The 24,735-nt window shown below is 35.0% G+C and overlaps 5 protein-coding genes across 11 annotated transcripts; 2 read left to right on the plus strand and 3 right to left on the minus strand.

Moving 5' to 3' along the window:
• Positions 1-1,643: 1,643 nt before the first annotated feature.
• LOC127242150 (receptor-like cytosolic serine/threonine-protein kinase RBK1) lies at positions 1,644-5,695 on the plus strand. The gene is made up of 9 exons (XM_051261567.1): positions 1,644-1,847; positions 1,948-2,147; positions 2,238-2,723; positions 3,957-4,214; positions 4,382-4,536; positions 4,635-4,714; positions 4,794-4,929; positions 5,019-5,168; positions 5,305-5,695. Exons 2-9 carry the CDS (start codon positions 2,135-2,137, stop codon positions 5,464-5,466), a joined length of 1,440 nt encoding a protein of 479 aa, XP_051117524.1. The 5' UTR covers positions 1,644-1,847; positions 1,948-2,134; the 3' UTR covers positions 5,467-5,695.
• A 940-nt stretch (positions 5,696-6,635) lies between these two features.
• Positions 6,636-7,556, plus strand: LOC127241932 (uncharacterized). The gene has a single exon (XM_051261215.1). It carries the CDS (start codon positions 6,794-6,796, stop codon positions 7,427-7,429), a length of 636 nt encoding a protein of 211 aa, XP_051117172.1. The 5' UTR covers positions 6,636-6,793; the 3' UTR covers positions 7,430-7,556.
• A 663-nt stretch (positions 7,557-8,219) lies between these two features.
• LOC127242283 (AP2-like ethylene-responsive transcription factor AIL6) lies at positions 8,220-12,888 on the minus strand. Of its 2 annotated transcripts, XM_051261762.1 has the most exons (10): positions 12,393-12,888; positions 12,090-12,298; positions 11,136-11,643; positions 10,927-11,009; positions 9,874-9,882; positions 9,682-9,770; positions 9,474-9,547; positions 9,311-9,361; positions 9,142-9,218; positions 8,220-9,056 (listed from the first exon to the last, which is right to left on the minus strand). In XM_051261762.1, exons 2-10 carry the CDS (start codon positions 12,223-12,225, stop codon positions 8,626-8,628), a joined length of 1,458 nt encoding a protein of 485 aa, XP_051117719.1. In that variant the 5' UTR covers positions 12,226-12,298; positions 12,393-12,888; the 3' UTR covers positions 8,220-8,625. The 2 variants fall into 2 exon arrangements, with proteins under 2 accessions (XP_051117719.1, XP_051117720.1); XM_051261763.1 differs by lacking the exon at positions 9,874-9,882 and having other exon boundaries at positions 12,393-12,887.
• Positions 12,889-17,825: 4,937 nt separating this feature from the next.
• LOC127241925 (uncharacterized) lies at positions 17,826-21,959 on the minus strand. 4 transcript variants are annotated; one of them, XM_051261200.1, is made up of 4 exons: positions 18,816-21,959; positions 18,334-18,457; positions 18,036-18,235; positions 17,826-17,953 (listed from the first exon to the last, which is right to left on the minus strand). In XM_051261200.1, exon 1 carries the CDS (start codon positions 21,957-21,959, stop codon positions 18,870-18,872), a length of 3,090 nt encoding a protein of 1,029 aa, XP_051117157.1. In that variant the 3' UTR covers positions 17,826-17,953; positions 18,036-18,235; positions 18,334-18,457; positions 18,816-18,869. The 4 variants fall into 4 exon arrangements, with proteins under 4 accessions (XP_051117157.1, XP_051117156.1, XP_051117155.1 ...); XM_051261199.1 differs by having other exon boundaries at positions 17,826-18,164; XM_051261198.1 differs by having other exon boundaries at positions 17,826-18,235.
• A 32-nt stretch (positions 21,960-21,991) lies between these two features.
• LOC127241927 (protein SKIP34) lies at positions 21,992-24,669 on the minus strand. 3 transcript variants are annotated; one of them, XM_051261206.1, is made up of 2 exons: positions 24,336-24,669; positions 21,992-22,291 (listed from the first exon to the last, which is right to left on the minus strand). In XM_051261206.1, exons 1-2 carry the CDS (start codon positions 24,645-24,647, stop codon positions 21,992-21,994), a joined length of 612 nt encoding a protein of 203 aa, XP_051117163.1. In that variant the 5' UTR covers positions 24,648-24,669. The 3 variants fall into 3 exon arrangements, with proteins under 3 accessions (XP_051117163.1, XP_051117165.1, XP_051117164.1); XM_051261208.1 differs by lacking the exon at positions 21,992-22,291 and adding an exon at positions 22,868-23,099 and having other exon boundaries at positions 24,336-24,662; XM_051261207.1 differs by lacking the exon at positions 21,992-22,291 and adding an exon at positions 23,114-23,255 and having other exon boundaries at positions 24,336-24,662.
• Positions 24,670-24,735: the final 66 nt, after the last annotated feature.

The following is a 24,735-nucleotide window of genomic DNA, read 5'->3' on the forward strand; positions in this document are numbered from 1 at the left end:
AAGAATGGCCATGTTGATTTGAGATGGTATAAACTCTGATTTGTTAAAACTTTTAGGTGAGGTTGTCGATCTTTCTATGCATGAACTTGTATTCAGTTCTGTTACCAGTTTATATAAAGATACCCTATTGTGTATGTATCTACATTTTGAATGGCCAGGTTTTAAATGCATCAGCTGTTATTTGAATGAAAACTTTAAGTTTAGTATTTTATCTTCGGATGATGTTTGGTGGTGCTAGTTTAGCATTTTATGAATGTCATGAGGAGAGTCGACTTACAGCACGTCCCTTTTAACTTTATTTTCTTTTCCTTGTGACTAAATGCTGAGAATGAATTAGGTTTGTTATTTCTCATTAATATTTGTTGGTGTTTTATATTTGTGATATTGTCAATAGTATAACTATACACCTTTTTTTTATAGTTTTGTCCAAAACGCTTTATGGTGCCCGAGCATTTGATGTGTATTAAGGTCTCTGTGACAAGCACCATTGACAACTATGTTTGGTAATGGTAATTGCACATGAATACTAAATGGAGATCCTTTTAGTTTTAATGTTTGTGGACCATTTAACAACTTCTTTGAGTTCGATTGATAGTATTTTTTTTGGCCGGTGTTCATACATCAACTTGATTAAGATTGTTGAACAATATTTGTAGATTGGTCGAGAACTATATGTGTCAATAGCGCATCTGGAAAATTCTTTTTCCCTTACAAACGAACGCCGGAATAGGATCACTTGTTATTGAAAATGTTTTGTAGCTTCTAGTAATTTTATTCGCATCTGCAGTTTTGGTTGAAAATTATCACAAGAAAGGAATGTTATACTTTGTTTTTCTCAATTTACTTTTTCCACATTAGATTTAGATTAACCCCTATTGAAGACCAGGTGATTTTTGCATATGAAACCTTGTAGGAATCTTACCATGCATGAGCTTTACACATACTGTGGTTAACTTTGTCCGGTTCGGCGGTCGCCTCGGATTATTATGGGAATTTCTTGAACTAGTAGATTATCCTAGAATGTCAGTTTCCAGAATTTCAAAATTAGCTGTGGCTAGTGTGACTGAAAATGAAGCAACTATAATAACGCATTGTTATTGTTCTTGTGTGAAAGCAAAACCATGTGTTTGCTATGTATGATGATATCACTGTTTTAAAGGAACCAGGTTGTAATGTAAGAAATATTTATGTGACTCTTTGTCAAGTTGTATTCCTAAATTTAATGCTATGTTTTTATCTGAAATTTATTTTTTGTCATATGAAATAAATATATGTTGGGAATATTATCTAAAAGAGGCTTTTAAAAATGGTTGTTAATAGAAATATGTTTTTGGTTAATTTCTATGTTAAAATAAACTGAGGTTTAAATTGTAGGGAGGAACTTTTTAAAGATTAGATTGCACTGAATTATAATATTCAATATTTGGTTAGAGTGAATTTGAATTTTAAATTCTTATTGCCTAATCTTTTAGTAATATCTAAATAATAGTATCCCGATAATTGCATTTATGTATTATATCATAATTGTATTTATGTCACTACATGCCTACCTAAATTATTTGACTTCAAAACTTATCATTTTCAAAATTTGAATTGTTTCAATAGATTTCCAATCTACAGTTTGATACATTATTATAAACAACAATAACACTTCAACCAGTAATTATAAACATTATTTTTTCATAAATTAACTATATAGTGCTATTAATACTTATTATTCACGTGTAAAGAAATAAATTCGCTTTAAATAATTATTAATTAAAAGAAACGGTTAGGTTCGTTAGACCTCTGGTTTTCCGACAAAGCAGCGGTGGTTACGCCAAAAAATCACGATCCCAACATCAACGGTAAGGATTTCATCTTCCTTATCTTCAATTAATACTTTCCAGCCGTTGGATTCAAAATATTAAACCGGTGTATAAATATCTCCATTCTTCCATTCCCCAGAATCGGCTGTGTTTTTTCCATTCCTTCCCCTCTTCTCTCTCTACCACTCTTTCTCTCCCTCTCTCCCCTGTTCATGCGCAGGAGAGGGACGAACATGGAGGTTGCTGGTTGAATTCTCGTTCGCCTCTGCGCATTTGAATCTCGGAGGCTAACCGATTGAGTTCGAGCGTCAGAGTTTACCCCAATTATGACCATGGAAGGTAGCGTATTACCTGTTTGTATTTTTGCTGCTATGAATAATTTTGGCGCAAATTGATTAGGTATTTGTTTGCATTTGTTCTAAAGTACAGAAATCGACGGAAATCAAGCACAAACGCTTCAGGAAAATGCTGCAAATCAGGACCGAGGAGAAACCCCTAAATTGAACGATGCTTCGGAATCGAAGCATTTGGAGACGGAGGACGACGAATCGTCACCGTGTGGGGTGTTGGAGCGCCCCGCGTCAGGTTCGGATTCCGATCACAGCATTGATTCTAGCGGAAGCTTCGGGAGCGGCGATAAATCGCATTCTCCATGGGACATCAACTATGGCAGTATGCAATTGAGGAAATTCATCGGGCAGCTGAAGAAGATGCCGTCGTCGACGAGATTCGCCACGATTCCGTTGATTGGAGGATCGGTTTCCGATTTGTCCATAAGGAGTTTGAGGAAGAAGCTGGGGAGAAATCACAGTTCAGAGGAGTCGATCAATGCCGGAGACTTTGTTGTGCCTAAGCCTTCCTGGAGGAGCTTCACTCATGAGGAGCTTAAAAAAGCTACCGATAATTTCAGCTCTGGTAAACTTCAACAATCCTTTATTCCTGCTTTATCTATATTTCCATTATTCTCAAGAATTCTGTCTGCTTGTCTGGTAAATTTCACCTCCTCTGTTCCATGCCTGTTTTTGCACTAGATTGATGAACTTTCATGCTATAGGTTGAGACCATCTCTGCAAGTTAACCTCTGTTCAAAACACTTCTCCAGAAAAGAAAATCATTAAATTCGTAAAACATAACCCCTTGTTTTGTAAAAACTTCCAAACTGACTTTTATTACAAAGAGAGATTCCTACAATAAGTTCTTGTTGATGCTGTAAATCTTGTTTTACACCGATACACAGAGACACATGCACATGTTGTGTCATGTCAAATCCCTATCTTGAATTTTTTATCTATTTTAATCGATGTTTGTGTTATCTTTGTCGTTTCAATCTATGTTACAAGTTTCAATAAAGGGTTTCGTTGGATATCTTTAATCGAAAGGTCTTTTCTCGAATGAAACAGCCTCCTCTTTTTGGGGGAAGTAGCTTTTTGACTAAGCTTATCTGACCTGTTTGACAATCCATGATGATTGAATACGACTAGTCATAGTGGGACATAGTCTGCACATATAAATATGATAGAATTGCTGCAGGATAGATCATTAATTATAGAGCCCATTCATTCGTAAATTTTTAGTGAAAAAGGCTTTTCTTAATAGTATTATAAAAATGAAAGTTTTTATGGTTATTGAACACAAGAAAAAAAAAAAGGTAAGTTATATATGGCATTTTAGCAAAGGCTGGCCCCTTTCTAGAACTAAAACTTTTTTTTATTTTGTTTCCTCTTTTGTAATTATTTATAACTTTAGTTTTAGTTTAAAAAATAAACAAAATCATTATTAATTATTAAAAGGATAATTTGCATAGTATTTTAATAGAATGCATAAATAGTGTATTTAAATTTTATTGTAGAATTTTTACTTCTTTATGATGTGGGAATTATAACAGAAACTTGTACAAAATTTGTTCTAATAACAGAAAAACTTCAAACTTCAAATGATTTTTCAAACTGTTGGAAATAAGCTCTGCCTGATCTCTACATGCTATTTGAAACTTCATGTAATATCACATCAAGATTGTAAGGCTTTGGTTTAGTGGTGAAGATAGTAAATTTTGTGGCATTGATATTACATTACCACTCTCATTAAATTTCTACCAAGTTCGACACTGTAAGACTTCTTGATCGAACTCACAAGTCGAATCTTGACCAGATAACTTAATTGGGAAAGGGGGACATGCAGAAGTATACAAAGGGTTCTTAGCAGATGGTCAGCCTGTTGCTGTGAAGAAGATAATGAAAGAAGAACAATCCGATGAGGACAGAATCTCCGGCTTCTTAACCGAGCTCGGTATTATCGCCCACATCCATCATCAAAACTGTGTCAAATTGGTTGGCTTCAGCGCTGACGGTGGCTTGCATCTTGTTCTTGAGTTTTGCCCTTATGGAAGCCTTGACTCTGCCCTACATGGTGAAGTGCTTACCTGAATTTTACTTCTGCATCTACAGTTATCTTCGAATCGTCTTAGAAATCTAATCGATATAAACAGAAATGTTCGAAAAACCTTCAATGGCTTTCTGCTATCTTAGTTTAATTATGAGGATTTGTAACTAATGAAGATACATTCAGTGATTCAGGTTCTGAAAATTATATGGAATGGAAAATGCGGTATAAGGTCGCACTTGGAGTGGCGGAAGGTTTGAAGTATCTACATTTCGACTGCCAAAGGCGCGTTGTTCATCGAGATATAACAGCCTCGAACATATTGCTTGCCGAAGATTACGAACCGCAGGTACTTGCATGTGCTACGTGCTTACAAAATTGTTTCTTTCCGACAGATTTGAATATATGTGGATGAAACTCTTCTGTGTATTTGATGTTTTTACTCAGATATCTGATTTCGGATTAGCTAAATGGCTTCCCGAGAAATGGTCTCAGCACGTCGTTTCCCCGATCGAAGGCACATTCGGGTAATAACGCATAGTTCGATTATATATTCTCTTGTTCTATATATACAATGTACAAATGGTGATGCTGAAGCTCTGTCAGATACATGGCTCCTGAGTACTTCATGCACGGAATAGTTAATGAGAAGATCGATGTGTTTGCTTTTGGGGTGTTGTTGCTCGAGCTCATTACAGGTTGCAGATCTGTCGATTCGCGCAGGCAAAGCCTTGTGATGTGGGTACGGTTTTTTTACTTATACTCAAAAGAATCACAAGCTCGACTTCATGAATTTTACCCGTATTCGATTAAATTTCGTGTTGTTACCAGGCGAAACCGCTTCTGGAGCACAACGACATGAAAGAGATGGTCGACGCTCGGCTGGGAGACAATTACGACACTGTGGAAATGAAGCGCGCCATGTTCGCTGCTTCCATGTGCATTCATCACTCGCCGAACTTGCGGCCGAGCATGACCCGGGTACTTTTTTTTTTTTTTTTATGTATGTATATATATATATATCGAAGATGGACGTTACATTCAATACTTATTTATAATTTTAATTTTTATAAATGATGGGAAAATAAGTAGTAATATAAAGTGTTGTATATTATAGGTGATTCAAGTGCTGAAAGGCGAGACAAAATTGGGGGGAGATTTGAAGCAGAAGTCGTTGGGGATGAGATCGCTGCTGTGGGACAACTGCGACTTGGAAGACTATACTTCCGCCACTTACCTTAACGACCTTAACCGACATAAGCAACTAATCTTGGAATGACTGAGGTAACCATTCTGGTTAATATTTCAATTTTAACATTACCATGGTTTGGTTCCACTCTCTCTCTCTATATATATTTACATATCTACAGCACATGTGTCGAAACAATTTGAGGCACACTGACACACACCCCTCATTTTTATTCCCGCATCCGGCTGTAATGCAATCCAACAAAACAAACTCTTGTTGTATTGTGTAAATATATAATCCATCGGTTCCAATTTATTTACTTTTTTTTTTTTTTTGTTCGATCAAAATTTTAAAATAAATTATTTTTAGTAAAAATAATCATAAATATAAATATAAATAAAATTAAATAAAATTAAACATTGTTTGAATGAGAAGAATAAAATTACAAATATATATTATTATTATTAGTTTCAAATATATATAATGGATTAATATAGTAAGACAGGTGATGTGTTTGTTCGTAAAATTTTAATTTTGATTTTAATTTTATTATTTTAATTTTTAAAAAAGTATTAAATTAAATATTAATTTAATATATAAATTTAAATTTTAGTTTATATTTAAAATATTATATTTTATATTTCTTCTGTCCAGTTAAAATTTATAAAAGTAAATATTTTATTAAATATTTTATTTTTTTAACAAATATTTTTACTTTATCACATTATTATTTTTATATTAAAAAAAATATATATATTATTATATTTAACACCAGCTATAATTAAAATATATTATTTCTTAAACAAAAAATCAAGAACCCACAACAAAAAGAACTCATATGGTCTAGTTTACGAAATATTAAATTCGATCGAAATTTGCTCAGTTTCCGTAACGGCTGCTACCTTTTTACATCATCAAAAAAGAAAAACCCCACGTTGTTCCAACTACAACCGGCACCATAATAATCTCGTATATTTTGATAATGCCGATAAATCATGGTTTGCTTATATATATTTTTTCAACTTCCTCAGTCCCAGAAGTAAGTATTACATTTTTTACGTAATTTTAAAAATATTAGTATTATATTGAAATATAATAAAAATAAAATAAAAATTACTAAAATAATCTTATTAGTATTTGTGATATAAATATAATGATATTTATGTAATATATTATAAATTGTAAGGATATTTGTAATGTTAGATAAACAGTACATAGATATTTTGTTTTGTTTTGGAGGGACTACTGGAATGACTTTGTTAGTATTCAATATAAACAAATTTATTCTTCATCGCCTCCTCCATTCCGAAAACCAAGAACAAATTCTGACTACCAAACCCTAATCCCCTTTCTAAACCGCCGCCGCCGCCGCCGCCTCCTCCGACCACCGGCCGGCCGGAAATTCGAGGCTGCAGAGATGGAGACCAACCTTTTCATCCAATTAGGGATTCTAATTTTCTCCCTCGGCATCTTCTACGCTCTCCAGACCCTCCCGAAGAAGGCTTTCTCGAAGCTTCGATCCAAGGCCCGGCCCGGAGCCCAGGCCCACCACCACTTCATCAAGGGCGCGCAGTTCCTCTCCAAGGCCCGATCGGCCAGAGCCAAGCCGGCCGCCGTCAGCCTAGCCAAATTCGCCGTCGACGAAGCCGACAAGGCGCTTGCGCTCGAGCCGCGCGACCCAGCCGCCTATATCCTCAAGGCCATGGCGCAGACCGTCATGGGCCACCGCGCCGCCGCCCTGAAATCGCTCGACGCGGCGCTGTCTCCGCCGGCGGCGAAGATGCTGTCGGATAGGGATAAGGGGGACGCCCTGTTGAAGCGAGCCGAGCTGCAGGTTGGCTTGAACCGGCGGAGACGGATCGACTCGGCGGTCGAGGATCTGGCCGAGTCCGTCCGGCTCAGCCCGGATAATTCTAAAGCGTTTCTGTTGTTGGGTCAGTGCTATGAAATGAAGGGATGTACGGACGATGCGAAGTGGGCTTTTGAAAGGGCTTTGGAAATTGAGCCAACTCTGAAAGAGGCCCATGCTGGATTGGGCCGATTATTCGCATAATTGGGCTCATGTGTTCTTTTTTTGCAATTTATTGTGTTGAAGATTTGCCTTCTTAGTTTGTTCTTCCTTTTGGAACTTATTTTATTGTATAACACTTTTTAAATTTATAAATAATTTGTCAAAATTATACATCATAGTAACATTAAACACTAGAAATTTATTGAAAAAAAAAAAACTCAGAGGAATGTCAAATATGTCCAATAATTTGTCAACTTTTGAATTATATATATATATATATATATATCAACCGTTAGTTGCAAATTTCGTTAGTTCAATCTTTGAGAAAAACCCATTTGACAAGCTTCCCCATCTAAAATCTAGTTCTTTCTATATACAAACTCGTAATTTTATTTGTGAAGTTCAATGATTATAATAAAAAATTAATGAATATATAATTATCCTTCATTTTAATTAAAAATATAATTTATTATTCACTAGGAGTGTTTATTTCATCATTTTAGTACATCTGACAAAAGTGTATTCATACCGGTAAAAAATACAATTCTACTCAAATTTCTACAAACATTTTTTTTTTTTCATTTACACAATTGCAACCACATATTTCTTACACAGTTTATAAATAATCCAATGAAAGTTTATCATAATAAAATTTCAATACTTTTCTTTTTAATCTACGTGTTGAAAAAAAATTTAAGCAAAGGCTCAGCTAACGATTGAAACTAATTATTGAAAGATAAAACTTTAAACAGTAGTAATCGAGCATGGAAAAAAATTAATTCAACATGTTGGACATAGTATTTAATAAACTTTGATTGTAACATAAGAAGTATTTTGGATGTATATATATATGATATGATATATTCCATCAAAAATGACAGATTTAATTTACAGGAGCAAAGGAGCAGCTGCTGCGAGTTCTTCAATGGCAATGGAAAACCTATTGAAAATTAATCCATACGCCATCGTCGTCGTCTACCCCCAAACAGTCCTATATATTAGAGAGAGAGAGAGTTGTAGAGAGAGAAGAAAACTAAGCCATACTTACACCATTTCCATTTCCATCTTCATCTTTTTCTCTAACCTATAAAAACCCTAAAAACCCTAACGGGTCAGGCCAGTCGAGTCGAATCGAATATCTGGAAATTTGGCGAACTAAAGCATCCTAAGGGTAAGTTAAAAACCATTAGTATATAAAAAGAGTCGAGTCGAATCGAACACAGGATTGCCGATCGAATTCAATATGACTGGTGCGGCCATATGAAGAACTCCGGCGGGGATGGCGCCGGAGCTATGCCAAGCGACGATCCGTTGTTAGTTGCGTCGGGGGCTCCGGCGAGATTGCCGGAGTGGAGGTGGTGGAAGAGGTTGTGGTGGTAGAACGGCGACGACGAATCGAACGGCAGCCCGCATGGGATGTTCGAGAAGCTAATGTTGTTGTTGCTCCCGTTGTTGTTATTGTACGGCGTTTGGAGCACCGTACTTAACGGGAGATTTTCTTCGGACTCCAGCGAGAGCTTCAAACGCTTCGAGGTCCCTCCGATCGGGAGCGGGCTTTTGGCGATCGCCTCGATGTCGTATCGACTCATTTCGAAATTCGTGACAGCATTGAGCCCCCGGAACTTGATTGCCGCAATGTCGTAAGCCTCCGCCGCTTCCTCCTCCGTCGCTACATGATTATACAAAATAATATAATTATCGGTCAAGAGTTTTTCGATTATTGTAAGTATAGGTGAAAGGGAAAAATTACGTACCAAATGTCCCTAGGTACAAATCCTTATTCCCAGCGACGCGACCGATCCTTGCTTGCCAACGACCTTGTTGATGATGTCTAAAAAATGTTCATCGAACATTAATCGAATGAAATGTGTCGCAAAACGAATCAAACATGTCAATCGTATATATTTGTAAAGAAAATCGAACCTTGTGACACCCCTATAGATCGATGCGCCTCTTGAAAACCCGCTACTTTTCCTAAACGAGTAAAAAAGAACATGTTTCGTCGTGAATAGATTAACATGCAAAGATTTAAATAATTGCGTGTATTAAACATGGCCCGAGTCAAGAATGGAAATGATCGGAATACCTTCTAAGCGAGGCTATGAATTCTTGTTTCGTCACGTTCTTCATCTCCTCCATTTCCTTAGTATAATTAGAGATCTAAATAGGCAAAAAAGAAAAAAAAAAACCATTTCTAGTTAGACAAACATACAAGTGTAGCCAATCGAGCAATTCCAAATTGAAAAAATAGCGCAATGTACATCTAAGACAACTAAAGAATTTGATGTTAATACCGGGAAGTTTGTAGTTGCAGTCGGGCCCCAATATTTGAGCGCGGCCAAGTCATACGCTCGCGCTGCCTTGTCTTCCTTATCGTATCCACCTACATATCGCACAATTTTCTCGCATAAGTAAACCTCAAACAAAGGAAAAACACAAGTAAAATGATCGAGATAAGAGTTGTGAAGAGGATGAGCATTGCTTACCTAAGTAAACTACATATAGAGACAATCATCAACGACGCAATCCGAAACCGTGCCACGATCATCATGCCAAAATACATCGCGGTTAGAACTAAATTGAAAGGAATCGTCTTCAAGACATGTAATGAAATTGAAACAAATTTGAACAAACATTCTTTTTGTACAGGCAAAAGCTGGAGCCGTATGACGAATTCATACTCACACCAAACACACACATATATAATAATAATTTTACAATAAATGGCCTCAAGAACATACAACTAGAGAACACTGAAATTACAGGAATTTGGACAGCATACAGAGATTTTTTTCTAACAAGAATATGATTAACAACTGGACAATAAAATATTTCAGACAAAAAAACAAAAAACTAAAAGAGAAAGAGGTATGAACCCAGAAAATAAGGTGGGCAAAAAATTCATTTTTCATCGAAGTAGATTGTAGCTTTGTAGGCGGTTTTGGTCAAACCACATCACTGTTCGAGAAATTTTTTAAAAACCAAAAAACAGAAAGTATTAAAGCAGACTGACGAAATTCAGAATTTTCAGACATAAACTAGTTTCAGGCTATGGCTGATGATGGAGACCATTCTTGTAAGATCCAGGACCCCCCAAGTCCCTATCACACGCAATGAGATAGAGACGCCCTGGATCTCAGCTCCGTGGAGCCCCCAAGAATCTCCATCACCATCACAGCATATTCATGGAGTCTTCTTCAGAATCAATATCCAGAAAATCTCACACACAAAATGAAACAAATTTATCCAATGATGAAGATAAAAAGAAATTTAAAATTGGATATTTATTCTCACAGCAAATATGCCCTTTTGCCAAAAATAAAAAATTTTGAAATTGATAGCAGCAAAAATTGAAGTACGATTTGTACACATTCTCACTCAGTCAACATCAATCATCATCACATGAAAATCCCTGACTGATTGAAAGAAATAAACCCTTCTGCTTTATCATATGAAAAAGTTTTTGCAACTTTCGAAAGATGGATAGATTTTGTAAGAGAAAAATTAAAATTTGAAGAGAACCCTAATTTTGGATTTACCTTGACGACCCTTTCTTGCTTGGCCTTCTCTTCTGCAGCTGTTGTCCCAAAGATGGGCTTCATATCGTCCCGTCCATCGATGCCTGTAATTAAAATAAATTCTTAAGTTAAAAAATGAATAATCGATTAATAAATTAAATTAGGGTTTGCAGTGAAATTGATTTGGGGATTTTGGGGAAGAAGAAGATGAATAAATTAATTAACCTAACCTTGTGACGCCTCTGTAAATGGAGGTTCGTTGTCCGAAAGTGTCGGCGGTTTTCTTGCAGGCGTCAGAATCGGCGGCGACAATGGCGGTTGCGGCGGCGTTTTGGTGGTTATTGACTCCGATGGAGATGGCGTTTGAGTTAGGGGCGGCGAACTCCGCCGCCGACTCAACGGGGGACTGGGTCTGACCGGCAAACGCTGAGTCGTCGACTTCCGAGCCGGAGGAGGAGAAGGCGGCTTGGAAGACGGTGAGGGTGTTGAGATCCTGGTGGTCGCCGCCGCCGCCGACGCCGCCGGTGGCCGCGGTGAAGTACGGCGGCGGTGGAGGCTGGTGGTGGATGTGGGTCAAGGAAGAATCTTGAGTCTCCGTCGTTGAGTCGCCGGGGAAGAAGTCCTCCAGCTTCGGCGGCATCCATTGCGTCGCCGGCGGGAGGTAAACCTGGTGGTGGTGGTGGGCATCCATGGCGTCGCCGGCGAACATGGATTGGGGTTTAATCTGATTAGCCCAACCTGGAGAAATCGAAATTAATTTAAAGAAATGAAGATGGATTCAAATATAGGATAGGATTGGGTTGTGAGTAAATGAGAAAAGAAAAAAATTGAAATCAGTTAATTAGAGATGAAGCTTGAATAAATGCAACCATAATCCATACATATATATAAATATAATTTATAAATAAATAAATATATTTGTGGGTAACAGAAAATAAGAAATCCACGAGTGCAAATTCTTGTCATTACATTACAATATTCAAACTTGTTTACCTCAGCAAAACAAACCAAGACAGGAGGGTTTTCGTGCAAGATTTCCCCTTTTCTTTTTCCTTTTTTTTTTTTTTGGGTACATTCAAATTAAAATAAATTCCAAAATTAGGTTTTGTATATATACACATCTATATATATGATGTATACGTGTGCAAGAAATAGCTGTACACGTATTGTATATATATACATACCATTGGCATAGAAGTTATCGGCGAAGGAAGAGAAGAAATGGTGGGAATCTGGCGGAGGCTGCTGCCGCTGCATTTCGACGGCGGCGGCGGCGGAGGAGACTGAGAAAGAAAGCCAGTTGTTGTTGTCTCTTGCCATAGATAATTATATTTGTTTGTATAATATAATCTTCTCTTTGGTAACTTCAATTTTTTGCTTGCAATTTCTGGGCCTGATTTTATAGACACCAAAATACCACAAATTAGTGAAAATAAAAATAAATCAAAACAAAAGAAGCATGGAAATTTTCTTGTAATCTAATTTACCTTATCAATCAATCCACCATTTGCCTATATATATGTATGTGTGAATCAAAGTGTAGATACTAAAATGGCACTTAGAGAGAGAGAGAGAGTGAGGAAGGACAGAGATAACACGAAGAAGAAGAAGAAGAAGAAATGGATGAATGTATGGCTAAAAAGGATATTAGCAGCAGAAGACTGCAGACTAGAGAGAGAGAGAGAGAGAGGAGGGGTTAAACTTGAACTTATATAATGGGGGTTTTAAGATAGAGAGAGAGAGAGGGGGTTCTTCACTCCGTGTGGTGATTCGGCGGAAAACCAGAGGGGAAATGGGAAGGAAAGCTTTCACATTTCTTTATTCATTGATGAGAGAGAGAGAGAGAGAGAGAGAGGTAGGTGCAGAGGAAGAAGATGAATGCGTATATTCATATTGATTAATTAATAATGGCGGAAAGAGGAGAGAGAGAGGGAGAGGGAGAGAGAGAGAGAGAGAGAGAGAGAGGATGAATGATGGTGGGATAAATTCGGCAGTAAAATAAGGAGCAGTGACTTTTTGGCTGCACTGCAGTCTGCCTCTGCCTCTGCCTCTGCCTATCTGCACACTGTCTCTCTCTCTTTCTCTCTCTAAAGAGATATATATATAGGTCTGTATGTACGTATGTCTGCCAAATTGTGTCTGTGACTGACTGTAAGTAGACAAAACTCGCTCAACATCCGGGCTGCCCAAGCCCCAACGGCTCCTTTTTGTTTCCCTCTTTACTATTTGCGGTTCGGGTCGGTTCGGGTCGGTGGGGATACACATCCGATTTTAGAACACGGGTTATCTGTTATTGTCTCTTTTTATGTAATAGTAAATCAATATTTAATTCAAATATATAGTTAAATATTGATATTTTATTTTACTAAAATTAGTAATTAAATAAATTTCATAGACAAATAGAGTATTTTATTAAAGATATTAAATTTGATGTACAAGTAAAAATTGTTCTTTGTTTTAATAGTTTAAAAATTTAATTATTTTATGAAAATAATAAATTGAAGTATATAATAGGAAAAAAAAACACCGAATAAACGAATTATTAGATATAATATTTTGAATAATTATACATATCTAAGTTAGATTTATGTGATTTTAATTTGAAATATTAAAGTGTATTTGTTTTGTAAAATAGTTTCAAATAAATTTTTTATATAAGATATAAGAAATTGCGTAAATAATATAAAAATAATAAATAATATAATTAATTTTTCTAAAAAAATATGTGATTTTTTTTTTCGAAAAGAATACAAATGTAATATAAAAAATATATATTTTGTTAAAGAAAAAAATAATTATATTTAACAGGAATTATACAAATTAAACTAAATAATAGTATTGACTTGTGTTTGAAGTAAAAATAAATAAATATAAAATTCATGGTGTGTTCTTTTTTCAAAAAAAAAAAACCATATATATATATTTTTAAAATTAATATATTTTTATATTACATATATATTTCAATACTTCATATGAAAAATTATTTTCAAATCAAAACACAAGCAAATTATCAATAATTTTTTTGTTCTTATAAAAACAATTACATTAAAAATTACTTATATTATAGAAACAAAATACCATAATGTGTAGTTGAGTTTTAACTTTGATTTAAATAATATATCGATACAAGTTAATAATAGTTTATCATACGTTTTTAAATTGATTGATTTTTTTGTGTGTGATACAAATAATTTCACCAAAAATATAAAATATGTAAAATTATTATTTTAAATTGAATATTTGAGTATTTTACTTTTTATAACAAATATTTGAATATTTTTTTTCTTACTTTTTTACTTTTGTAAAAAAAATAAAAAAAGTTGTGCTATTTACTATTATTTTTTAAAAATCACTATTGAAAATGTGTTAGAAAAAAAATAGAGTGATGTTAAATAAATATTGAATTATAAAATAGAGTGATGTGTTACAAAATTTACTTCCTAAGACCAATAAATTACTTCAAATAATTAATTTATGAAATGTTTGAATTATATTTTTGACTAGTCAATCAAATTTATCAACAAAAATAATCATCTCATTAATTCAATGGTATACTTCTCAAAATATCTATTTTCGTTGCAATCAATCAATATGATAACATATTTATTAAAAGTAATATATAATTCAAATAAAAATATATTTTAGTTTGTTTTTTTATCAATTTTTTTTTTAAATTTCTACTCCCTTCATCTCAGAACTAGGGTAAAAAGTAGAAGTTATATATATATATATATTTTTGCCTTTATGAGTGTATTAGTATAAAAAGTAACGACAATTGTGTAATAATAATAAAAAAGTAATGATAGTTTTATAGTGATATGATTATTTATAAAAATGAGATTACTGTTTTGAGACGGACAAAAATGATAAACAGATTATTGTATTAGTATTATTCATCAATCAAAGTTTCCAAAAATTATCTAACTTTTTTTTTTATATTATACAAATAAAATAAATTTTTACATTAAAAATATTATATTAATATCTATTTATCTCACATTATACCATTATTCAAATTCAAAGTTTTTAAAACAAATTTCTTATCTCTAAAACAAATTTAAACTTAAGGTAACCCTAACCGGCTAACCCTAAATTGGAGGTGAAGTAATGAATCGGGTTCGGATTCCGTCCGGTTCATCGGGACCATGTGGTCCGGCTCGGGATGTGCGCCGAGGGGCCGGCCCTGGCGGACCTAATTGCGCTTTTTGCGTACATATGGATTCCAACTCTAATAGTAATATACATTTCTTACAACTAAAGTCGCGTTTTACTAATTTCATCCTTTTGACCAGCATCAATGTCAGCCACGTGACGTCGCACGTGCTCACCCCTACGTGGAGTAATCTAGGCATTGGATGTACTATAGAGAATTTTTATTAATTTATTTCTTTAAACCCTTTTAAGTAACGTTTTATGTAATTTTTATTAAAGTACATACATAAATACATACATTTTTAGAATAAAAAAAAAAATCTTAATAAATATTAGTATTCATGACTTTACAATAACCTTAGAAAACAATTAGCATATCCCTAATTATATGTTCAAACAAAATAAAATAATAATAAAAATTCGTCCTATATAATGTGATTGCCATTTACTCACTTTATTAACATAACTTTACCAATAGTAACAATAATTAAATTGCATGTATATAATTGTTGTTTTAAAAAATTATCAAAGATATATTTAAAATATAATTATAATATTGCTTGTCTTAGAATGTTTGGATTTGAAATTATAAGCCATTCCTTATTTTAAACTTTAATATATTTGGGTAACCGATATGTATCACAGTTATTTAAATAATAAGATTATGTTGAATATTATATATTTATAGATAGTATAATAAGATTAGGGATGGATCTGACAAAATGACCATAATGACACTATTCTTTTAACATCGTTCACCCTATACAGACACATTTTCAAATAAATATTACTAAAAATATATATACATATAAAATGATAAAACAAAATATAAGCTAACAATTCAAAAAAAAAAAAAAAAAAGAACAATAAATATCATTTTTATATTATCCATATACTTTCTCATATATATAACAAAAAAAAGTTTAGAATTTAAAATACTATATGAATCATATGTTTTAAAAAAGATATATTTTTTCATTTCACAAATATTATTAATATTATTTAAATTTACAATTAAAAAAAAAATAATTTCCAATCCAAACCCTAGTTTGCTGTTAGTCATTAAAAATTGAGAAAATATTTTAAAAATTGTGACGTTGTTTAAGTGAAGTAATTTTTATTATTTTATAAAATATTTTGTGTAGAAAATATATATTTTTATTGATAGAAACATTACTAATTTTTTATTTTTTAATCAAAAATAATAAAACTAGAAATCTATGAAAAAGAAAAAATTATTACAAGGATAAAGCTAAACAATATTATAATATCATTTGTTAAAATTATTTTTGTACCTACATATATTAATCATTCTTCGTGTAAATTACCATATGAGTAATTAATTAATAAAAAAAGAAATGATTTTATAGTACATAAATCGGTATTAATCTTAATGCAACTTAGGACAAGCTATTTTGTCATACACATATAAATAGATATTTAATTGTTTTTACTATATATATATATATATATATTTTTTTTTAATACTAAAGTGAAAATATAATTTTTTTTAAAAATAATATTCGAATATAAAGAAGTAACTATTTACTGAGATATTTTTTTTTCTATAAAAAATATAAAATATCCAGTAAACTGAATGTATATATAAGTATTTGTTTTATAATAAAATACTACATTTTATGTTTTTTGTACACAAAAATAACACATTTAGCCTCATATAAATAAGAAAGAAAATACAAGTAAAACCACATTTTATTTATAAAATTAGCAACATTAAATAATAAATAGTTGCATGCTGTAACATGCAAACCATATTCACAATGGTCAACAATTTCAACTAATTAAACCTATCTCAATAATAATAAAAAATTATTAAATTACATAATATATAGTATGAATTTTTATTTATTTATTTATTTTTATATAACATTATGTATGATATAGAGAACAATATACATATCTAATAATAATATAATATGGCGTGGAGGGATTGATCAAAGGATGATGATCCTTCTCGTCGTTCTTATCTTAGGAATACTTTTATTATTATTATTATTATGGAGTATATATTATTAATTGGTAGTATTAATTAATTAAAAAATAAAATACTAAGATTAAATAATGATATAATGTGGTATAGGGTGTTATTATCATAGTACACGTGGCAGATTTTTGACCGTTGACTGGAGGCAGTCACGTGCAGGGCATCTTTTGACTGAAACTATATCGGGGATGCCGGGGAGGAGGCGCACGTGCGCTTTTTGTCCCCCATCTGCCATTAATTATTATTATTATATTTATTATTGTTTCCGTAATGGTACATAGCTACTGTCTCCTATTTATTCATTTTATACTATATTATTATTTTTATCATAAGAAAATACTAGTACCATTTACCATAAGTTGAAATAAATAAATATATATATATATGATGTTATTCAATATTAACAGTGAAACATAAATGAAGCTTCCCTCAAATGGGCCTTTGAAAGAAATGACATTTTTCTTTTTATGACATAACGAGCGAGCTAACAACTGTGTTAGTGTATATTTTTAAATAATATTATTATATAATTGAATAAAAATAAGTACTATAAAATATAAATAGATGTTATTTTTGTAATATTTTAAAATAATAACAATAACAATATTTGAATAGTAGAAACTAAAAAATCAAGGTATTGTATGTTGATTTCGCTAGTGTGACTTGTTTTATCACTTAATTCACATAGATTATTAGATTAGATTATTAGATTTGACTGAAACTTTATTTAGAGAGCATACAAATAGACCGTTGGCATAGTTGCTTAGCACAAATGTTTCATTCAAGCAAATTTTCGTATAAACAATGGGATATATATCCATCGACAACACAACAAGTTATAATATCGCGTACAAAAGCGCCATCTTCACGAATCGAAACCACATTAGAATACTACAAAAAGCCCTTCGAACATCAGACACATACATAGTGAAAACAAGCAACTTCAGCTGTCGGTAAAGGAACTAGAGCATACCTCGATAACGATCATCCTTTCGAAACCAACACTGTTCTTGATGTCATATGGTAAATGCCTCTCCCCAAATTCCATCCATCTTCTTGCACAAATCAGACACATTTGACACAAGCCATTGCCAGTTTCCATCTGCAGCGCCCAAAGCCAAATTCTGCTGCTTCATATCATACTCTTCGTCACAGCTAACATCTTTTTAAATGCTTCGAAAATACAAGAATACTACAAATTTATCAGGTCACTCCATCTCCTTGTTTCAAGAGATCAAACAAAAGCAAGCAAGGAAATATACTCCACTTACAGATCGAAGCGTAGCAGGGGTACGGCTATCAGAATGGCAGAAGGGCCCGTGCTTGCCCCATTCTTGCCAAGAAGTTGCTGCTGACATCAATGATCAAATTGCTGGACATTATTCGAAATGTCCACTGAAACAATAAAATTCAATGATTCAGAGGGGACACTTTTCGACTTTAGGTTCTAATATGAATTGATACGAACAATTAACTAATACTCCTATTTAAGCAAATTGAAGTATTTTCTCGAAGTACCTCAACTTTCAGACACTGTAAAACGACTCGAAGAAATAGTACAATTATAGCTACTTTTACGAAGAAATAATACAGACACAGAGGACTAGGACTATAACTTAAAGTCATAAATTATCTGAGTTAGCTACAAAATGAATCAAAGGTTAATAACTTCCGCGGTGTGATCAAAATTCTAAAAACTAAGCTTTTCAAAATGCAACATACAAAATGATTTTGCAATATTGAAATTTCATACCAGAAAGGCGAAGCCACGGGGTTGAACCAAGCTAATATTCAATGCTGGTAGCTTCTACACTTTTCGAGCCAAAGTCCTCTGCTTGGTTGCGTGCTGAACAACTTTTTCCTCGACCTTAAGGCCCTTCCGTCTCCTCACAGCATCGATGAGTTTTCTAGCAGTATTCTGAGGCACACTGGAACCATCTCCGTATTCTTCGATTTCCTCCTCTGTCTTTGGCACGAAAAATGGATCTTCCGAAAGTGTTTCCCAGTGACTAAGAACAAGCAGGGCACTTGCAGCTCCAGAAGTCCATCTCCTCAGCTCATCCGAAAATCCAAAGCTCTCGGATACGGGAACATATGCGTGCACGGTGAACAATGTTGACCCTTCCTGCATTTCCTCTTTGATTACTCTAGCTCGCCTCCGAGAAAGAACTGCATACATGGCTCCTAAATGCTCGGCTGGGGTATTCAGTTCACAGAAGTACAAAGCCTCGACAATCCTTGGTTTCCTCTCGAGCACCGATGCTCTGCAAGCCTCTTTAACAGCATACATAACTTGTCCCGTGAGAATGCCCTGCTGTTCTTGTTGCTGTGCAGATCCATTATCCTCATCTAATTGCCGATCAGTGTGTGATATGAAAACCTCGACAACAAATGCCAAGCCCCACATGGGTTCGTCACACAAAGGACCAGATGAAGTAGCTAGCTGAAATCCAGAGAAAACACTGCTCTCCAAACTTTCGGCCTCTTTTGATAGTGTTTCGTCTTCTGCATCTTCAGTTTCTGCACCATTGTCGACATCTCTGAGACCCAATTTATCAGATACATAAGGAAAACCCTTGACAAGAACAGAACCCTCCATTCTTTTCCCTCTATTAGGAGTAATCAAAATATTCGGGCCAACTTGACCAGGACCCAATGCCCAAATCCTTTTCAACAGATTCTTCCACAAGCTTTTACATTTCTCAACGCGTTCATCGTCAATCTCTCCAGAGAGAAGGTCAGTCTCTATAGCATCCATCATCCTTTTATTGAATGCTTCGATTGGATTTTCATCCTCCACTATCCTACCCCTCGACGTTTCCAAGCTCTTCAAAGTCTGTTTAGATTTTTCTCCCATTATATCTCTTAGCAGTTCCGAACTCTCATCAAGCAGCTTAGAAAGAGGCTTCGGAAGTTTCATGATCTGGACACGAACAACACACCTACCATTCGGTGTTCTCTTCTCCACAAAACTATTGCCTTCAGTGAACAACTTCAGATTCTCCAAAGGTTTGGTTATCTCATCTTCGATCGTCTCCTTATACGAAACAAGTGGAGGAGAGACTTCCAAATTCACCTTTGCAAACCTCTCCTTCAGATCTTTTATGCATCTCTCCAGATGAACTTCACCTGCAGCAGAAAGAACATGCTCTCCTCTAGAAGAAACAGTGACCTCAACAAAAGGGTCTGCACGATTTAACAGCCGCAAACCTTTCATGAGGGAAGACATATCAGAAGGATCTGATGGCTCAATTGCAACTTTAAGCATCGGTGAGACTTGGAAAACCATGCTGGAGAAAGGCCAGCAATTAACTGTAGATGAAAGGGTAGCACTTTTCAATATATGTTGCCCGAGCCCTAATATCGCAACGAGATTCCCAGCCTTAGCCGAAGAAACCGGCTTCAATCCTTGCCCCATCATTAAATACAATGACTGCAGCTTGGCTTCCTGTACATGCTTCTCCTCTAACTCTGTCTTCATCGGATCATACATTGCAGAAAGCACAAAAATCTTCTGTCCCGCGCAAAGAACGCCACTAAAGATCCGGGTAAATGCAAGAAAGCACTCTCCAGAATCTCCATCATCAACAAAACTGCTGAAAGACTCGGTGCGTGGAAGCATCTTCGCAGGAACAGCATAAATCTTCGAGACAAACGCAACACAGGGTGCATCAGAGCTGGAATCACAACACTCCACAGATCTCCTCACAGATTCCGCCTCCAGAACTACATCAGGGCTATCCCCACCATCAGAAACATCTCTCTTCGGTAGTAATCTTGATATCCGATAAGACTGAGCATTTACAGGATCTGGCATACAATTAACTACCATAGACAAGATTGTATCCGACAGTGGAAGCCACCGGCTTAGGACAGCTTGAAGCACAGTTTTTGGATCCTTATTTTGAAGCTCTCGCGGAGGAATGGACAAATTAAACGACTTGATAACCTTCTCAAGAACTCTTCTATCTCCATCCGGCTCCATTGTCTGATAAACTTGCCAAAGTGGCTCTAATATAAACTGCACAAACATAGGCCTCGCCTTCGCCACATTGCTAACTCCCTTTTTTCCCACGATCATCTTCGTCTTGGCATTGAAGTACCAGGGGCCCCATAAAGCCCTTTGCAATGCACCCGAGCTTGCCCCTAGCTTAGTCGTGTAGAATTCAGCAAAATCTTGTATCCTGAAACCCCATCCATCGAGGGCACAGGCGAAAACAACATTCCCTTTCTGCGGTTGGAAAGTATCCTCAACATCATCCTCTACAAAATTAAAATCCTCTTCACCATCTTCACCTGGTGCAGCAACCGAAAGCATGGAATCGACATCGGATAAGTATTTTTCCGACTTGTAAGCACTAATTATCCCATTAACTTCGTGGATAATCCTCAGTAACCTAGTGTAAGCTTCCATAGGACTCAATCTCAGCTCGCTTATCAGTCTATCCACCTTGTTTAGAACCAGACATGGCGTCAGTTTCTCAATCCAGGCCTGGCGCAAAACGGCATGGGTCTGGATATGAACGCCCTCCACTGCGTCGACTAACACCAAAGCACCATCGCTCATCCGCGCGGCAGTAGAAACTTCGCCGCAGAAATCCATGTGGCCCGGGGAATCTATCAAATTGATGACATGATCCTTGAATTGAAGACCGATGGATGAGCTCTTCATTGTGATGGCACGCCGCTGCTCCTCGTCTAAGTAATCCATAAACCTGAGCTTACCAGCTTGCTTCGGATGGAGGACGCCCCCGCCGTACGAAGCAATTAAATGGTCTGCGAGAGTGGTTTTGCCGTGATCGACGTGCGCCAGGATGCATATATTGCGAAGTAGCATCTGATCCCTTTTCTCCGCGGCGTTTGAATCTCCACCGGAAACAACCGCCGAGCTCGACATCGCGGTGGCGATCGTTTGGGATTAATTCCACTTCACAAGAAGGCGGATTTGAGATTCTGCTTTTCTGATTCGATCTTCTTCCTATAAGCAATCTTCTTCCTATAAGCAATCCTGAAGAACCCCAACGCTTCACTAAAAAAATTTGAAAATTTGCTTAAGAACTTACAATTCCCCTGTGCTGTAGGAGATGAAGCCCAATGAACGACCAGAAAGAAAGGTTTTTCCTTTCTTGACCTGTAGCAGATCAATCCAGCACTTTGGATATGACGACACCGACTGATGACGGAATTGCGGAAGATTAGGGCTGTGGATTTTGCCAGGGCGACGAAACCCTGAAGAAGAAGAGGCAAGATTAGGGCTGGATTGTTGTTAAGATTAGGGCCGACTACCATATGTTTTTCAAATTTGAGTAATTGGGCTCGTCTCCCCCTTTCTATTAGCTGGGTCAGTGTGGCTGTATTTTAAAAATATTTTTGAAATTAAATTTTGAACTTAAAACTTGATTTGAATAATATATTTAATAATAAAAAACAATCTAAATTTATCTTTTTTGTTTTTGTTTCATTTAAAAAATATAATAAAAAATTTTAAATTATTTTTATATATTCTCAATTATTATATTCTCTCTATTTTGTTAATTATATAAGTTTGATTGTGATTATAAAATAATGATATAATATTCTCTCCGTCCAATTTCTATTGTTTCTAAAATATATATGTATGAATTTTTAGGTGATTGTTTGTCCTTAATTGTATAGTAAAGATTAAAAATAATAAATGGACGAAGGATAAAAATGTAAAATTTGTGTTTAAAAAAAATAAAAATAGAAAAATAGTTGTTGGACGTCCAAATAAGAAAGTAGGTCCCAAATAAGAAAGTAGGACAATAGTTTATGAACAGAGGGAGTAGGATACTGCAAAAAAAAAATAATGAAAAAATGACAGGAAGAAAAGCAAACACATCAGGATTCCTAGAATCCCATGCTCAGACAAGAAGACTGATTCAGACTACAATGTATTCAACATTTATTAATGAAACCATATGCTATGCTCAGACAATGGTATCCCCAAAATACTTTCAATCAAAAGCTCCCTCAATTGCATTGTGCCATTCAAAAGCTCTAGATCAGACTCCATAACCTGAAAAGCTTGGGATAGGTTTCAATCCAAGTAACTAGATTGAAAAGTTAAGAGCCCTAGAAATGGTTTTAAAACCCGAAACTTGAATCGAAATAATCCAAGCAACACATTCCCCAATCTTTTGATGATCATGTTAGGAGAAAAACCTGATTTCAACTGAGAAAGCAAACACAGTGAAACAGAAATACAGAATAAGTTTCTTTCTCTTCTTTTCACTCCCATCTTCAAAACACCAACACTAACAATTCCCCAAAGCTAGCAAGGATGATCAAGATTCAACACAAATTCTTTTATATAGATATTTGAGAACTTTATTGATAGTAGAAACAAATATAATGGGAAAAATGTAGTTAGGATATGAAGAAACTTGAAAAGGACCAATGTGAGAGAGAATCCAAACTAAGAAGTTTGTATAACTACGCCTTTGAGGCACTTTATTAAAGCATCCTTTTATTGACATCAAGGTTATACCAAGACTCCCAACTCTTGCTGCCAGTCATTTCTTCTTCAATAAAAAAAAATACAAAGAAACTGCATCAAGAATAATATTCTACACCACCCACAAGTCTCTGCAATTTATCAATGCCAAATTCTCAATCGAAGACTAAAAAGCTGGTTTCTCACATATGGTTAAGGTATCTCTACTTACATTTAACTAAAAGTAACAAATAACAACATTGTATTCATTTATCAAATTCATCACAACATGACAACTGGCAATTTTGAGAACTTCTCTTAACACAACTTGCAAGTCGCGACCTTTGATTCAGAAATGCACTTGAAATAAAACATTACTACAATAAAACAGTATGCAATACCATCGAATTATCCAAAATATAACAAATTGATGTATTAAGGATCCTTCAAATCATGCCAAATATATATATTGAGAATGATTTCTTCCAACCAGTCAAGCTTAGTCATATGTCAATCTAACAAGCAAGTAATTGAATTTATATCTAATCACAGAGTCACAGTATAGTTACACTGTAATTCCTACTTTCCACCCAATTCCAAATCCAATTGCAGAAGACTGTTGATCGAATAAACACAGAATAATATCAGAATCACCGGCTTGTTCTTATCCAGGATCCTCAGAATAACAAATAAGAACATAACAAACTAACACAGGGATCCACTGGTCCTTATCAACACATATATCACATTTAACGCCGACACCAGCACCACATGTTTCCGATTAAAGGAAAAATAAGTGCGAAGTTAATTCAAGGGTACCAAAACCGCCGAGTAGAGCTGAATGAGCTGATCCTGTTGCTCTACATATCGGCGCCGTAGGTAGGCTTCCAAAATCTCCATCACGTGAACGTACTTCTTCATCTCCTCCAGTTGGCGGCTCAACTCGGCTTCCCTCGCTCTGGCTCGCTCCAGACGCGCCTCCGTCTCCGCTAGCCGGTCTCTCATATTTTCCACCATCACAACGCCCTCGGACACCGCCGATCGAGGCTCTAAAACGTCGTCTCTCGACGGCAATCGGTCGCCACCGTAGCACATGTTGAGCCTCGCGTTGTGGAAGTTGTACCTTGACATTTTACCGAAGTGCACAGATTTATAGGAGTTTTATGTAATTAAGAAAATTATACATAAGCCCCAAACTGATCTATATTTAGTAAATCAC

The sequence above is a fragment of the Andrographis paniculata genome, unplaced genomic scaffold, assembly GCF_009805555.1.
Source record: "Andrographis paniculata isolate CXL003 unplaced genomic scaffold, ASM980555v1 Contig86END, whole genome shotgun sequence".
NCBI classification, from domain to species: Eukaryota; Viridiplantae; Streptophyta; class Magnoliopsida; order Lamiales; family Acanthaceae; genus Andrographis; species Andrographis paniculata.

Bases quoted from the DNA above. Each gene is read 5' to 3' on its own strand.
- LOC127242150 (XM_051261567.1), top strand. The intron at 2,724-3,956 runs GTAAACTTCAAC...AATCTTGACCAG, and splicing joins TACCGATAATTTCAGCTCTG to ATAACTTAATTGGGAAAGGG. The intron at 4,930-5,018 runs GTACGGTTTTTT...TGTTGTTACCAG, and splicing joins GGCAAAGCCTTGTGATGTGG to GCGAAACCGCTTCTGGAGCA.
- LOC127241932 (XM_051261215.1), top strand. From the start codon at position 6,794: ATGGAGACCAACCTTTTCATCCAATTAGGGATTCTAATTTTCTCCCTC.
- LOC127242283 (XM_051261762.1), bottom strand. From the start codon at position 12,225: ATGGCAAGAGACAACAACAACTGGCTTTCTTTCTCAGTCTCCTCCGCC. The intron at 9,362-9,473 runs GTATTCCGATCA...TTACTCGTTTAG, and splicing joins TTCATAGCCTCGCTTAGAAG to GAAAAGTAGCGGGTTTTCAA. The intron at 9,219-9,310 runs GTTCGATTTTCT...AACATTTTTTAG, and splicing joins ATCTATAGGGGTGTCACAAG to ACATCATCAACAAGGTCGTT.
- LOC127241925 (XM_051261199.1), bottom strand. From the start codon at position 21,959: ATGTCGAGCTCGGCGGTTGTTTCCGGTGGAGATTCAAACGCCGCGGAG.
- LOC127241927 (XM_051261206.1), bottom strand. From the start codon at position 24,647: ATGTCAAGGTACAACTTCCACAACGCGAGGCTCAACATGTGCTACGGT. The intron at 22,292-24,335 runs GTACCCTTGAAT...CTTCTTCTTCAG, and splicing joins AGCTCTACTCGGCGGTTTTG to GGTTTCGTCGCCCTGGCAAA.